The sequence below is a fragment of the Paramormyrops kingsleyae genome, chromosome 3, assembly GCF_048594095.1.
Source record: "Paramormyrops kingsleyae isolate MSU_618 chromosome 3, PKINGS_0.4, whole genome shotgun sequence".
NCBI classification, from domain to species: domain Eukaryota; kingdom Metazoa; phylum Chordata; class Actinopteri; order Osteoglossiformes; family Mormyridae; genus Paramormyrops; species Paramormyrops kingsleyae.
In genome coordinates, this window is record NC_132799.1 from 19,952,500 (window position 1) to 19,967,889 (window position 15,390).

Sequence of the window (15,390 nt, forward strand, 5' to 3'; positions counted from 1 at the left end):
TTTGTACCATAAGATTTCAGCGAGTTATGAACTGAAATACACGAGAAAGATACGCAGCATCGCTGACGATGCCCTCGTCCCCAGAGGGTTAAAGGTCAGAATTGTGCTGGGTGTCGAGGTCTTCAATTATGTTTTACCCAGAAATGTGAGTAATCTATATCTATGTAACCGATTAATAATTGCCAGGGTTTCAGCGTACAGAATGATAGGATGGAGGCTGACAGAAAACAAACTCGTCCTCCAGAAAGGGACTTTAATGCCATAGCGCAGTCCGACACACGTGGAGTTACCGGACTGTGTGGTTTTACACTTCAGACTGGGCTGTCTGTGGAGAGTGGGTTCCTGCTTTAACAAGCACACCTTAATGAGTTTACCATACTACTAGGTCCTGACCGCATGCTTATGTCCAGCAGTTGGCCAACAATGAGAGATCTGGAAAGGAGGAAATGGCTGCTAGGCAAACGAAAGACTGATGGCTTGCATGTGTGCAAGGCGCTTGGACAGACTCCGTTCCTGATGCAAATGAGCCCATTCCCCGGGGCGGCTCTTTAAGTGGAAGCAGGGCAGTTACTGGAAGCTTGCTCTGGCACATGTGATAAAGGCCCAAGTTTGACTGAGTGCAACTGTCACGCACCCCCAGTAAAATATGCCTTAAAATGCTTTTAAATACATCCTTTCTTCTCAGGAGCACAACGTTTCTCTGTTCAGTGATGTTTAAGTGAGGAAATTCAGATACTAAATATATAAACGGTAAAAATAAAAACAGAACATTTTGGCCGCCTTCCGCTCTCCATTCCTGCCGGTGGTCCTGTCCTGTCTTTCCGTGCATGTCCTGGCTTGTTTTTGCACTCATTTGAATCCCCTAGGCAGACCATGTGGGGGGGGGACATTATTGGTGGGTGGTTAAAATGTCAGGGTAGGCTGGGGGACAACCTAAGATGTGTGGAGTAAGACAAGGAGTCACCCATTCTTTTGTGTGTGTGTGTGTGTGTGTGTGTGCGTGTGTGTAGATTATGTTTATATTACATTGTGGGGCCCACATGCCCCCACAAAGTCATGAAAACTTTAATGTTGATGTTGTGGGGACAAGTACCCATAAAGATCTGTGAATGCAAGAAAAAAAGTAAAACTGCCAAAAGTGTCGTATTTTGTTTAGCTACTTATGGGCAAGGTTAGGGCTGGGTAGGAGTCAAGGTCGTCACGTTGGGATTACAGTTTCCCCCATAGAAATGAATGGAGAGTCCCCACAAAGATATAATTACAAACCTGTGTGTGTGTGTGTGTGTGTGTGTGTGCGCGTGTGTGTGTGGCGGGTTGCTCTGTGCAGGACTCCTCAAGGAGAAAAGCACTGGCGGCATTGCGCTCCAGTCATATCATGATGCAGAAGGTTTGTGGGTCTCTCCCCGCCCCAACACGACCCTACCAACCCTACACCCATCTTCCCCCATCACCATAGTGCCACACAAAGAGAGACACTGCTTTGAGCTAGGGCCCCCCCTCCTCTTGGCTGTGCAACCTATTTGCTCTCACAGAAAACAGTGGAAGACAAAACGTGTCACTTCCTGCCACTGGAATCTAACCATTTAGAGACCTGTAGTTGGATTCGATTTTTTTTTCTCAGATGCTGATTTTTTGTTAGCTTTAAGGTTGCGGGGTAAGTGGAATAATTCAGTGCATCTTCAATCTACATGCTTTAGAGGACCGAGGTTGAAGAATGGACCATTATCTGATAATATTCAGCAATATAAGTGAAGTAGTTCTGTTTATGGCCCAAGATGTTGGGCGGATCATGGTTCAGCAATATCTGACAGTGTGGGTGATTCCAACAGAAACGGCGCATTGTACAGACCTGTGTTGGAGGACTGGCCACAGTAAGTCGCTGTGTTCTCTCTCTGTGGCACGGCTGCGTCCAATCTGATCTCTGGACCGCCTCATCTGGTGTAGGGAGCACGTCTGGCTGGGAATCTCCACCATCAGGGAGTGTGGCTTGGCAGCTGAAAAGTTCACATGCTCAGAATGAAAAGCTAGTATCCCAAGCACCAGTAGCAGCAGGAAGAGCCATGCTGAGCAGACGTGACTCTCGCTGTGAGTCTGTGCGGTTTACCCCAGCCGGGCTGACTATGGCCTTTCAGGTCACATGGTGTGAAGATGGTCGGATTCCTCCACACGTGCTCCCTGGGCGAACTCCTCGCTCTCCTCCACCCCTCTCCACCCGCCTCACAGGTTTCTCTTATTCTCTCTCCCTCTGTCCTTGCCCTCTGTTTCCTGTCTTCTCCATTCTGCCGCCCCTGCCCAACCTCCCACCCCCGGCTGGCCCTCCGGTCACCTTGCTGCCCTCCGCTGATCACCTCTGCTTTGTGACCTCATCAGATACTGCCCATCGGCGTGCGAAAAATGCCCCCAATAAGCCCTCTAAACCTAAAGCGCCTCAAGGTATATTGTCCTCTGGCCTGCTTTCCTCTTCCGCTTGCCAGCTGCCATGGACGGAGGCCACTCTAACCCTGCACGTGGCTCCCATGTGTCAAAACCAGGCTGACAGCAACAGAGCAGCACGAGTGTGTTAGGCCTTCCTGCATTGTCCAAATGCTGTCCAAATTGACATGGCTGGGTCGGCCCCTTGCCATTCTTCCATCTCCATTTCTGGATGCATCAGTGTAAGCAGAGTAGAAGTCTGGGGCAAGTCCATCCATCTGCCTCATCTGTGCACCTCGCTAAAAAGGTCACAGCAGAGATGTAAACCTGCCAGCTCTGTGAATCCTGTGCCATGGCACCCTGATCAATGTTAACGCATGCGGGGGAGCATCCTGGGTTGGGGTCATTAGATGGAACCAGGTAGCTTAAGCACGGCACCAAGGCAGCACTCTCTCTGAGAGCAGTCTGTAGATCCCATGCAGCTGTGCTCTGCTGTGGGCAGCCATTGTTTAGCGCAGTAAAACCCCAGAAGAGCACTTTTGCTGAGGAATAACCCAAAGTTGACATATATCCGGGTAGAGAGCAGCTAAATGGGCCACTGTTCTGGCTCGTGAACCTTGGCCCCTCGCATGTCAACATCCTTCCTCTTGGCACAAGGGAATCCAGCTGGCTGGTGTTCTTCCCCTCGTCTTTTTTCTAAAGGTGTGGGCACTCTTTCCAAAATAGAATACCATGTTTGGAGTCAATAGTAAAAATTTTTGGCACGTGGACCTATAGATGGGGTCAGGGGTACCACCACGCCAATCCTGGACAGATTAAAATAGCAGCACAAAGGAGACTCGCTTCAGTAATGCACATCCAGAGTCATTATATCCACATGCTTCTTGTCATGCAGTAAATTGCACCTGTAACTATTCTTTCAAATTTAAAATAGCGTTTTTTTTCAGTTTAGAAATTCTTGCAAAGGAAACAGTGGTTACCAGACCATTTGGGAGGCATGCTAGATGTTTTGCCTCATTTGTTGTAGTGAAATATGATTGAATGTGCATGATTCAGGAATAGCAGACTTTGATGAAATGATAGTTGGAAGTGCAGCCAAGCATGTGACAAATATCACAATTTATATTGTTCCACATGGCCATTCAGTCAGCAGAAACTGAATGTATGTGCTACATTTTATCTGACTATTTTCTATTGCTTTTGTCCAGCAGATTGTAAAGCAGATTCAGGAATATATATTTTTAAATGATGTCTCGTCAGTATGATGTTCCATAGTATTCCTGTCTGCATATTCCACCTCGCGTGGACTGTTGCTTGGTCTACGTATGACTTAGCGTGGTGTTGCCTCCTTGCATGTCCTGGTGCCGGTGTCCCTGCCTGTACTTCACTCTGGGTCTATAGTGTATGCATGTGGTCTGCCGTGATGTAAGCAGAGATGTTCTCTCTCAATACATGGTCGCTCTAAGACAGCAACTGTCCAGCTTCTAACCTCGCCTTTGCTCCCACTAATTTAAAGCATGTCTGGTGCATCCTTTGCCTGGCATAACAAAGCTCTTATCTAAGTGAATTTGGTGAGCCAGTTGTAGCAGCTGGTAAGTTGTGCTCTCTCAGCAGGGCGAGCCTGGGGCTCAGGGCCCACCTGGACCACCGGGAGCGCCAGGGACGCCCGGCATTGCGGGCATCAACGGAGCCCCGGTACGCCTGCACGGCTCCCCCCCACCCCCCAGCATCTTGTGGTGCTGTGAATCAGTCACGGTGTTAACATGCTGTGCCGCACCACCTTTGTAACGAGTGCCTGAAGTTACTCTGTATGTCTTTCAGGGAAAGCCTGGGGAGCCTGGTAAGCCAGGCAAAGACCCACGGGTGAGTGTGAAGCTCATGTCATCCGAACTGTAAGAAAAATCACAGCTCATGAGAGTTTTACTTACACAAAAATGTTGAGAGGGCAGAATGAAAAGTGGTTGGTTCAGAGAAATTTCCAATCAGATTGTAGAAGAGGTAGATCCAACCAACTAGAGAATGTGTGACCAACCAATCAGATATCTTGGTCCCACCACCTCTAGTTGCTTGGACCCACCTCCTCTATAATCTGATTGATTACCTCTGAACAATATTTTTTTGTTCTGCCCTCAGAACATTTTTGTGCAAGTAAAACATCCCTGAGCAAACTGTGCAACTTAAGGACTGGCTGATTATTTCTATGCAATCTTAGCAATTTTCCATTACCTGAATAAATTATATGAAATTAAATATTAAAACTGATTTATTGTTTCTTTTTCCTTCCAGATGCTACCAGGAATAAAGGTATGTTTTATAAAATTCTGAGAATTACGAAGGATTTTTAAAACATAAATATTTAAATATGAGTCACCCTCTGTTTTTCAGCCATATTTTTCAATGTCCTAATTGCAATGGATTATTTAGTGCAGGAAATTTTAGTTGCTGAACTTAAAATGGTACAGTTCTGCAATTTCTGCCCAGGCTGTGCAGGGAAGCTAAATAAGCTCACATCTCAGTGGCCTCTTAGCTGGGCTTTGTTTGTGCTGATAATACGAACACCTTCCCGCAGCTGGCCTCTGTCTGCAGCTCTGAGCCCCAGGAACAATGGGAAGCATGTTTTGAACACAGGAAACTCAGGTTGACGGGGCTGTATTATTAGATAGGAGAGGCAGGGTCAGAGAAGGTAGGAGGTGAAGAACGGCGGCGATGTGGAACAGCTGGAAGGGCGTTTAAAGTATTCGACCAGGGGCTGTAACTTCAGACTCACAATAAGCTTGCAGCTCCAGCCAGAGCATGTGTGTTTCGTATAGCCAGGCTGTTGTCCTCTAAGTGTCCTCTGTGATTTCAGGGTGAACCCGGGACACCAGGACAGAAGGTAGGTGGAGTCCTTCACCCATTAGCAACTCTGATTATTATTATTCAGCTATGCATTTACAACAACGACTTACAAACAAAGGGTGCATAGGACCCATCTCACTGCCTTGCCATTGGTTTTGCAGGCATCCATTTTGTTGTTTTTTTATTTGTTGTCTAGTCATGCAGACCACATGATATTCCTTTGTCAATGGCTGCCTCTGCCTGATCTCCTTGCTTTTCCCTCCTGCTGTCTCCAGGGTGATTGCGGTGAACCTGGTCCCCAAGGAGCCGTCGGTCCCCAGGTGACAATGCTGACTCATCTCTGTCAGTTTTTGGTTACGCATCCAGACTGTCCTTTTCCTCTCATTATCCTGACATGGCTGCCCTTCCAACATCTGTTTTCTGTGCCCTAAGGGGGGCTGGGTATGGGTGTCGCAAATGTAGAGTTCAGGACTGTCCTGTCTCTCTCTAATATACAGCAATGCCTATTACTCTCTGTTCAGTGATCAAATACATACATTTAGCACAGTCTGCAAATTGGGACTTTTTCATTCTTAATTTTCTTGTCTTTTCTTCGTATTTATCTAGTAAAGGTACCATCATCTTGCGAAGTATTTTCTTTGTCCGGGGCCACCAGCTGACCAGTGTGCCTGGCTTGGGTTACTGATTAATCAGTTTATTAGGGTGGACATGCAGTTTGCATGGAATGACCTTTTTCAGATTTTCTTTCTGCTTCTCGTCCCCAGTTCCACCTCCCTCCCACCTTCCTCACTTTCTGTTATCCATCCGGAACCTTTTGAACTTTTGACTCCGAGTTTTCCATTCCCAGACTTTTTTTCCCAACAACAGCAGGCCAGGTTGACGACAAGCGGTGCACAGACATAGCTCCGTGTCTCTTGTAGTCCTCTTGGCCTGAAGAAGTTTGTTTTAAACATGAGAGCCTCTTTCTATATACAAGAACTGATGCAGACATTTATAAACTGTTAATTGCTCTCCACAAATCTGGCACATAACTTTTTTTTCTCCTGAATTTTGTTTCCCACCAGAGGCGCGTAATGGGACACACACTGCACTTTAGATTTTGTATAATCCATTTTTCAGTCACCCTGGCCACCTGCCAGACAGTGTTTAGTGCACCATCTAGTGCCAACAGGCAGAATTTCCCAGTTTAATTTGAACTGGGAGAGGATGCTGTAGAGGAGCAGCTGTCCGCTTGAGGGAACGCGGTTGTTTTTACAGCTCTGATAACTGCTCTACTCCACTCTGCCCTGAGGCTCATTAGATTTATAGCTTGTCTGACAGGTATTAAAGTAAAATCTAACAGAACATCTGGAGTTTACAATGTCGAATGACAGTCATAAAAGCATTTTTTCTTTTTTCTGCCTTAATGGTTTACTTTTTATAATATCAAATCATTTACAGTGGGGCAGCCTGGAGACTTCAGTCCTTTGACTAATGCCTGATGATGTTTTAATTGCTCCCCCCCTTCTTCCTTTGATAGGGTCCGAAGGGCGGTCAGGGGCACAAGGTAAGAGCACTGGGCTGTCAGTGGCCTTTACCATTGTGCTTCTTGACCGCTGCCGGATGTAGTTCAAAATTAAGGAATCCATTAAATGTATGCTGTAGGATCTGGTGATCGACTTTCTGTTGCACTTGAACCACACTGCTGGTCGGCACCTCGGGTAACTTACCAGAAGTACTTGTGAGAAATTCTCAGCAAAGACGCTGATGTGTGAATGAACAGGAGCCAGGGTCTTCCACAGTGTGCCGGCAGTGAAATGAGCAGGCTGTTTTACTTCCTTAATGTTCATATATAACAGTGTTCTGTGATTCTGTTTACAAACATTATAATGTATGCATGCACTCAGGTTTTCAGCTTTTGCACTGTTTTCTACGAAGAGCTTTTGTTAGCATAATTGATTCCACAGATGATTAACTAATTTAAAATTAAGTATGAGACCATGCATTCAGAAAATCAGTAGTGGGACACTTCCCCTTTTTTGCTGCATAGTCCCTTTTTAAAATATAATACATATTGCAGATATATGATCTCTGCTCATTGAGGACATAAAATATGCTGAAGTCCTACATGGCCATTGTTGTTTTTGCTAATCTTCCGTGCTGCTGCTTAAGACCGGCTGGCTTTGGCAGCCTGTAGAAAAAGCCTTCCGCCTTGCCTTTATGTGGGGAGCACAGCCCCTTTTTTTTGTTAATGTGTTCTGTGTTCAGAAGGTGTGTGTTTGTGTCCATCCCCATAGGGAGATGATGGGAACATGGGTCTTCCTGGGCAGAAGGTAGCTGACGTGCCCGACTGGGAGCCTGACGTGGCCCTCTTTGCATGTTATGGATTTGTGTGCCTGTTTTTGGTTTCTGAGTGCTGGCATGATGTTGTGGCTAAATCATTATCCTTTATGACCCTCTTGTGATTAACCCCTGAGTAGTAGTTTTTAATCCTAAAAAAACATATAAAATGATGAAAATGTTCTAAAAGACGTGAGAGTTCCCATGCTGCAAAGCTGACTGTTCCCTCACTACCAGCCCTGACTGGCCTGGGCCCACAGTAAAGGGGCCGCCCAATAGGGGCCCCACTAACCTCCCTAGGCCTTGGGCTGGGAGGACCCACGTGTCCAGCAGCAGCCTGACTAACACAGCTGCTTTTACGATTACTAATGAAGAACAGCTGTTTTCGCAGACAAGGCCATTGAAGCTATATTCACAGAAGGGTAATAGACCCACTCAAAGTGCCTGTAGTGCCTCACTGGTCCTGGGTAATAGCACTGGCGGGCATTTGCGGAGCCACATGCATTGGTCTAATCTCTTTGTGTGTGTGTGCTGGTTAATGGCTCTGCTCCGACTTGCTGCTTGGAAGAAGCAGAAAATGGGCAGTATGAAGCAGCTGCCCATTAGGGCAGTGCCAGATGGTGCTATCATCATGGGTACTCGCTCTTTTCGGCCGGGAGAGGCCCTAAAGGGCTAGAGAGGCATGGTGCTGCACCGAGCCATTAGCTTATAACAGTGGAAAGACAGTGTTTGATCAGAAGGGCAGTGATGGTGTGGCATGCCATGAGTCAGGCAGTGACCTCCCATTCATCTTCTGGCAGCCTAGACACTCGATTTGGCCCTGAAAGGTCGATCCGAGGGAGCCGGCGTGGGAGACGGGCTGAGTGCGGTTTGGCTGTTTGCCGGTGCTGCAGCCGCCTCTGGGTGGACCCGGCACCTGTCTCAGGCTTCTGAGAAATCCACTTGCCATGCGCCGGCCAGTCCCGTCCACTGACCATGTGGAGCCATCAGTCAAGCTGTGGCACCTGTGCTGGGGTCCAACCCCTCCCATGGCTTTAGATAACTGCCCCTCCCCTGCATTTTCGGTTTCATCTGTCCTTGTTGTAGGGTTTTGTTTGGATTCTTGTTGAAAGACACTTTCTGCGCAATATTCAATGGCATGTAGAGGGTACGAGTGACTATAGGGGGCAAAATGTTTGGGACAACATTGAGATGTAGGACTCTGCGTGTGTGTTTTCAACTGCCAATGTACTTTGCCGTTTTATTCTAAGAATGCTTGGGAAACATGCAGTGAAGGTGGTCTGAACACCCCCCCAACAGGGGCCCCTAGCACCATCCCTTGCTTATACCTCTAGAGTCACTTTGCTGTCTGAGCTTGTTTGTGTCCAGAGGAAGGAGCACTGTCCCTCAAAGTGGGGGCTCCCCGCTCCACTGGGGGCTACCTGGCCTGGATGCTCTCAGGATGCTTATTGGCTGGGTCAGACTCATTTCTGCCCAAACCTTGAATTTGGAACGCAGTGAAGGGAAAGCATATGTTAGCAATGGGGAAGTAAAAGCAGCATTAAGGTCACACTTAATCTGTGCTCAGATACTGTATGCTGTGCTTTGTTTTAGATAACGAACCGATACCATCCTCTGATATATGCTCAATTTGAGCTCACTTTGGGCACAGTCATGGATTTTCCATTGGACCACAGATGAAGATACTCTCAGGAATAAACCTTTTTTTTAAACCAAGTCCATTGCTTGCTTGAGGCCTGTTGAGTACACTAACCTGCATTCTATCCAGATGGTTTTTCTGTTTACAGAAATAGATGCATTAATATGGTTAAGATTGCAGTTATATGGAAAAAATACCCCCTAGTGCCCCCTCCCCCCTCCTCAGGATTCAGTACTTTATCTTCCCGTTTGAATAAGTATTCCTAAGTAACACTGACTCCTGGAGGCTGGGCATTGGACTGGCTTGAGTGTTATAATCATTTTTTTTTTAGTGAGTAATCAGTATTCAGTGTGAAATGAGAGCATAGCCTTAGACTGAAAACCGTGTTTGAATGTGCCATCATTGGTCCGGTGCTGCTTTGTGTCTGCCATGCCGTACATCCCTCTGATTCTTTCTGCCTGTCTTTACCTTTCTCCTCCTCCATTCCTTTGTCTATATAGGGAGAGCCCGGGTTTCCAGGTGTGCCTGGACGAAAGGTAATGAGCCATGGCCCAGGGCAGCTGGCTCTGCTCTCTAGAACCTCTTTGCTCTGTTCTGTCCTTTCGTATCACTGTGTAACTTCATGGTAATTCCTCTTCCCCTTGTATGAAGGGTCAGCCTGGAATCCCCGGTATTCCTGGCAAGAGAGGCTACAGGGTAGGCCTGCTGTGACCTGGATGTAGTGTCTGCTATGCATTGCACAAGTTCTGTATGTGCTCATCCGTGTTGCTCCTATTTAACATGTGTTCTCAAAACCGTGGACTTCACCACAAGGGGGTCTGAAATGAATCAAATATTTCTCACTCTATAGGGACAGCCTAACTTCCTTGATTTTAGATTGATTCAGTTGGACAGTTCAGAGCTTAATTTTTTTCACAAATTTACTGCTTGAAATCCTGGTCCTGAAAGCAAATAGATTCCTTTTTGAGGTGGATAAGTGAACGATTTCAAGCACAAAGTGACCCCCCCCCCAGGCTCCTATGCAAATCAAGTTCTGCCATTGATCTCTTGTCTCACTTCTGCATTCAGATGAACAGCTGTGATGTTTTTCTGAGCTAAAGCTTTCTCACTGTGCCTGTGCTCTGAAAGCTTCGTATGTTATGTTCCCCTTTGGTTGTGTTGAATGCAACACGTTGGTCATGTTGTTCCATCACTGTGACACCACGCTTTAAATCCTCAGTGTAAAGCGACGTATCCTCCGCTGCTGCATACCCATGTTTAGTGTATAATGTAGGGGAGCGACATGGAGGTTCATGCTTTCCCTCCTTTGTTTTATTTTGCAACAGGGGGAAAAGGGGGAGCCCAGCATGGTAGGCATGGGAGTCAAAGGAGAACCAGGGATGCCAGGACCTCCAGGACCCAATGGGTCCCAGGTGGGGAGCAGTGTGTGGCTTTAGGCCAGGCTCTGCAGGGCCTCAGTCCAGCATGTCCTCTGAACCATGGACAGATTAGCATGTCAGTATAGTGTTTTACAGGCTCAGCAATATGTTAATTGTGTTACTCATTCACAGGGTCAAAAAGGAGACCCAGGATCAAAGGTAAGTGCTTCACTTCTGTGATTGGTTTCAGTATTTTTTTGAATTAATAAAATGTTTCTTGGTTTTTCTTGCTATTTATTTATTTATTTTAGGTATCATTAGTGTTTCCCATAATTACAACAGGGTTATTAGTCGCATATTGAATGAGTCTCTAACCTTGGTTACCATTGTTTGACAGGGTGAAACTGGGCTTGAGGGACCACCTGGACCGAGGGTATGTAGAGCCTCCTGCCTGACATTCCATGCCTGCCTGACAGCAGGGGCTCTTACGGTCATATGGCGCTTTTCCACTGCCACAGAGAGCAGAGCCTGAGCCGTACCCGACCCATACTAACACGGCTCTGCTTACTACCAGGGCCAAAAGCATGACCAAACTGAGCTGGTTGCGTCACCACCATCTGACTGGTCGAAATTCACTGAGATAACGGTGATCTGTGTCGATTTGCGTGGGTTATCTCAAGGAAAAAAGGATATATTCTATATATTATTTATCATTAGTGATATCACACATCGCAATGTACTCATGCTTCCTGATAACTTGAAACTCGGAAATTTCCAGCCTCCTCCTTGAAAAAGTTCTATAGAACAACTGAATGGAATGGATTTGTAATGCAAAATTACATAAGCTACTGTAAGACTAATTCCACTACCATTTGATGCTAATATAACATATCAATTCTCACAGATGTGCTAGCAGAAATTAGCAATAGTAAAACATGATGTACACCATGTGAACAGTACACAAGCATCTCTTTGGATTTACGCTCTCCAAATATGGCAATATCTTTACCGAGCTGAGCCTTCAGGAATGGAAAATTGAAACAAGCTGGAACCACAATGTAAGTAGTGTCTTTTTTGTGGTACAGGTTGAGTATGGTCTGGTTCCTGTATGCCAGTGGAAAAGCGCTATTAATGGCCCCTGGCCCTCAGGTTTACAATCTGTGTCCAAAATGTTACAAAATGTTGTTAAACACACCCCAAGAGAAAGAGAAATTTGTAAGGAGTCTGGGATATTCTTCCACAAAGAAATAAATAATGCAATGCAAAGGGTAAGAGTCTGTATTATACTTTCATTTTCTCTTTTTAAGGGTCCTCCTGGTCCAGCCGGAGAGCCAGGGAAATCTGAAATGATCGACACTAATGGAAACTTCAATGGAAAAATAGTGCGTTGACTTTATTAAAAACAAAGAATTCTGGGATGAAATAATGTGCTTTTTTAAATCAAATTTTATTGAACCTTTTTTTCAGGAAACCCGGAATCTGCCGTTAATGGTAATAGCATTCGTCTTGACGTTTTGTATACACGCACTCACAAACACAGCTATACTTACATGTCATGTACAGTACTGTGCAAAAGTTTTAAGCAGTCTAAGAAAATGATGTTCAGGTGATCTACATGTTAGTGTAAAATAATAATATTATGTCTGTCAAGGTGTGTCAGCTTAGCCCAGGGGTGGCCAATCTTATCCGCAAAGGGCCGGTGTGTATGCAGGCATTTGGGATAACCTGTAGGTCAGCTGTTCAAACCCAAGTGTGAGGACTCTTCAGCCAATCAGTCCTCGAATTAGTAATTTAATTAGGGAGTTGCAGCGAAAACCCGCATACACGCCGGCCCTTTGCGGATAAGACTGACCACCCCTGGCTTAGCCATTTCAAAACCTGCCCTAAAGTCATCCCAGTTTTGCAGCAATCATCCAATACACCCATGTATTTTTTGACTCTACTACTACTCCACCTCATATGGCACGTCAATACCTCATTGACTTTTTAAAACCAATTTATTTATTTATATTGATTGATTGATTGATTGAGCTCAATGCAAAATGTAACAAATACATGGAATGACTGAGGTGTCCTTGAGTAGAAGTTTGGGAGCTGAAGCGGTGTTGCTCTAGCCACCCAAAAAGATATCAGTACATTTTTGGAGAATGGAGGAAATTCTTGTCAGTTTTGTTGTGTTACTGTGAATTTTCATATGTTCTAATGTTAAATTGTGTTTTTTGTTCTGAGCACATATCAAGGTTTATTGTCATTCCAAGAACATGGGGGTAGCATGTAAGGGAACAAAATTAAGTACTGAGGTCCCATGAACAGCACTGTAGTCTAAAAACAAGCACTCACTTCTAGTAAAAACAATTGGTTACAAGGAATTTTAAAAGTACAGATGAATCTTAAATACAGTAATAGTAGTATGGGCATAAATGTAAATGTTCACATTTATTGCACATAAGAAATCTCTAATGTGTGGCTGAGTTTATAAGTCTAACAGTTTCCAGAAAGAAACTGTTTCTCAGCCTAGTCGTTCTGACCCTGATACTGCGCAGCCTTCTTCCTGAAGGGAGGGGGGTAAACAATCCATTAGCAGGGTGTGATGAGTCTCTCATGATACTGTCAGCCCTATCCCTTCATCTTCTGATGTAGATGCCTTCAATCGTTGGAGAACTGCTGCCGATAATTTTCTGTGTGGACTTAGCTGCTTGTTCCAGTGCCTTCCTGTCTGCAGCAGAGCAGTTTCCGTACCATACAGTAACATGCTGTAAGGACCACCAGACATCCTCCATGGTTACGCTGGGAGGCTGCTCACGTGGTGGTAGAGTGAGTCTGGTGCAAGAAGGAATGTTGAAGCCTTCAAAACCGACATAACAGGTATTTAGAGCATTGGGAATAGACTGATCCCTAAGGCATTCAGCTTTTAATGCCCACCCACAGTCAGTTTCCTCCTTCCAGCTCGAAGCGCTGTTGCATCGCCAGAGTCCTGGCCTCTTAAAAGATATCTGACCGCTGCATTCAGCCAGGGTTTCTGAGTAGAGTGAATAATGATTGTTCTTGTGGTAATAACATCTTCCACACGCTTATTAATGTAGCTGGTGATGGCTAATGCATATTCTTCCAGATTCACCAGTCAAGCATTTGTTGCTGCATCCCTAAAGATCAGTGCAGGCAAAACAGTCCTGAAGCACAGAAGCAGCATAATTCAGCCATACGAAATTGTCCTTTTGATTAGTTTCATTGTCTTCAGCACAGGGATGTAGGAAGGGACAAGATGGAGATATGATCAAATAGTCTGAGGTGGGGGCTGGGTAGTGCTCTGTAAGCTCCACGTCAATTTGCGTACACAGTCAAGAGAATTATCTCTCCAGGTCACAATGCTGATATGCTGTTTAAAAAACCTGGTAAAAAAAATCCACCAAGTGAACAAGGTTATAGTCACTGGAAAACACGAAATATGGCTCAGGATGTTTATTTTGGAAATTTTATCATGTACAGTCAAAGTAAAAAGTATGTGAAACATTTGGAATTATCTGGTTTTCTGCATGAATTGGTCATAAAAAGTCATCTGATCTTCGTCTAAGTCACAGGTACTGATATACACAATGAGCTTAAGCCAATAACAAAAACAAAAAATTCTATTCTTTCATGTCTTTATTATACAAACACATTCAACATTCACAGTGGTAGCGGGAAAAGTCAGTGAACCTTTGGATTTAATTACTGGTTGACCCTCCTTTGGCAGCAATGACCTCAACCAGGTGCTTCCTATAACTGCAGATCAGACCTGCACATCCTGTGGGGGGAATTTTAGCCCATTCTTCCCTGCAGAACTGCCTATTCTTTGGTTGTCTTCTGTTTATGATTCTCTTCAGGTCATTCCATGGCATCAAAATAGGTTTAGGTTCAAGGTTGCTTTTATTGTCATTTCAACAATATACATGGTACAGTACAAAGTGAAATGAAATAACATTCCCCGGGAACATGGTGCTACATAAAAGGACTGGGACAATACAAAAAAACGTAAATTGCACGTATGTAAAGTGTGCAGACATGTGCAAAAACAGCAAGTAAACAAACACGAGACAAGTGCAACAGTGTGTGTGTATGTACAGTATGTATGTGTGTGTGTGTGTCTCAGTCCAGTCTCTGTGTGTTTAGAAGCCTGATGGCTAGAGGGAAGAAGCTGTTGCAGAGTCTGGTAGTGAGGGCCCGAATGCTTCGGTACCTCTTACCAGATGGCAGAAGGGTGAAGAGTTTGTGTGAGGGGTGCGTGGAGTCATCCACAATGCTGGTGGCTTTGCGGATGCAGCATGTTTAATGAATGTCGGTTATGGAGGGGAGAGAGAAGCCGATGATCTTCTCAGCCGTTCTCACTATCCGTTGTAGTGTCTTGCGGTCTGTTACAGTGCAATTCCCATACCAGACAGTGATACAGCTGCTCAAGATGCTCTCGATCGTCCCCTTGTAGAAAGTGGTGAGGATGGGTGGTGGCAGATGGGCTTTCCTCAGCCTCCGCAGAAAGTAGAGACGCTGTTGGGCTTACTTGGCTATGGAGCTGGTGTTGAGGGACCAGGAGAGGTTCTCCGCCAGGTGAACACTGAGGAATTTGGTGCTCTTGACGATCTCCACAGAGGATCCATCGATGTTCAACGGTGAGTGGATGCTCCGTGGTCTCCTTAAGTCAACAGTCATCTCTTTTGTTTTGTCCACATTCAGAGACAGGTTGTTGACTTTGCACCAATCCATTAGCCGTTTCACCTGTATGCTGACTCGTAGTTCTTGCTGATGAGACCCACCACGGTCGTGTCATCGGCGAACTTGATGATGTGGTTT

The 15,390-nt window shown here is 45.4% G+C and overlaps 1 protein-coding gene across 1 annotated transcript in view; it reads left to right on the forward strand.

Annotated features, from left to right (window-relative positions):
* Nucleotides 1-15,390, forward strand: part of col13a1 (collagen, type XIII, alpha 1) — a 105,753-nt gene that overhangs the window by 67,164 nt on the left and 23,199 nt on the right. Inside the window, exons 14-28 of the mRNA XM_072709791.1 lie at nt 1,830-1,871; nt 4,024-4,107; nt 4,234-4,275; nt 4,699-4,716; nt 5,261-5,287; nt 5,526-5,570; nt 6,770-6,796; nt 7,527-7,562; nt 9,709-9,744; nt 9,860-9,904; nt 10,534-10,620; nt 10,759-10,785; nt 10,964-10,999; nt 11,874-11,948; nt 12,034-12,057. Coding sequence (XP_072565892.1) covers nt 1,830-1,871; nt 4,024-4,107; nt 4,234-4,275; nt 4,699-4,716; nt 5,261-5,287; nt 5,526-5,570; nt 6,770-6,796; nt 7,527-7,562; nt 9,709-9,744; nt 9,860-9,904; nt 10,534-10,620; nt 10,759-10,785; nt 10,964-10,999; nt 11,874-11,948; nt 12,034-12,057 — 651 coding nt within the window. The remainder of the gene's footprint in view (nt 1-1,829; nt 1,872-4,023; nt 4,108-4,233; nt 4,276-4,698; nt 4,717-5,260; nt 5,288-5,525; nt 5,571-6,769; nt 6,797-7,526; nt 7,563-9,708; nt 9,745-9,859; nt 9,905-10,533; nt 10,621-10,758; nt 10,786-10,963; nt 11,000-11,873; nt 11,949-12,033; nt 12,058-15,390) is intronic.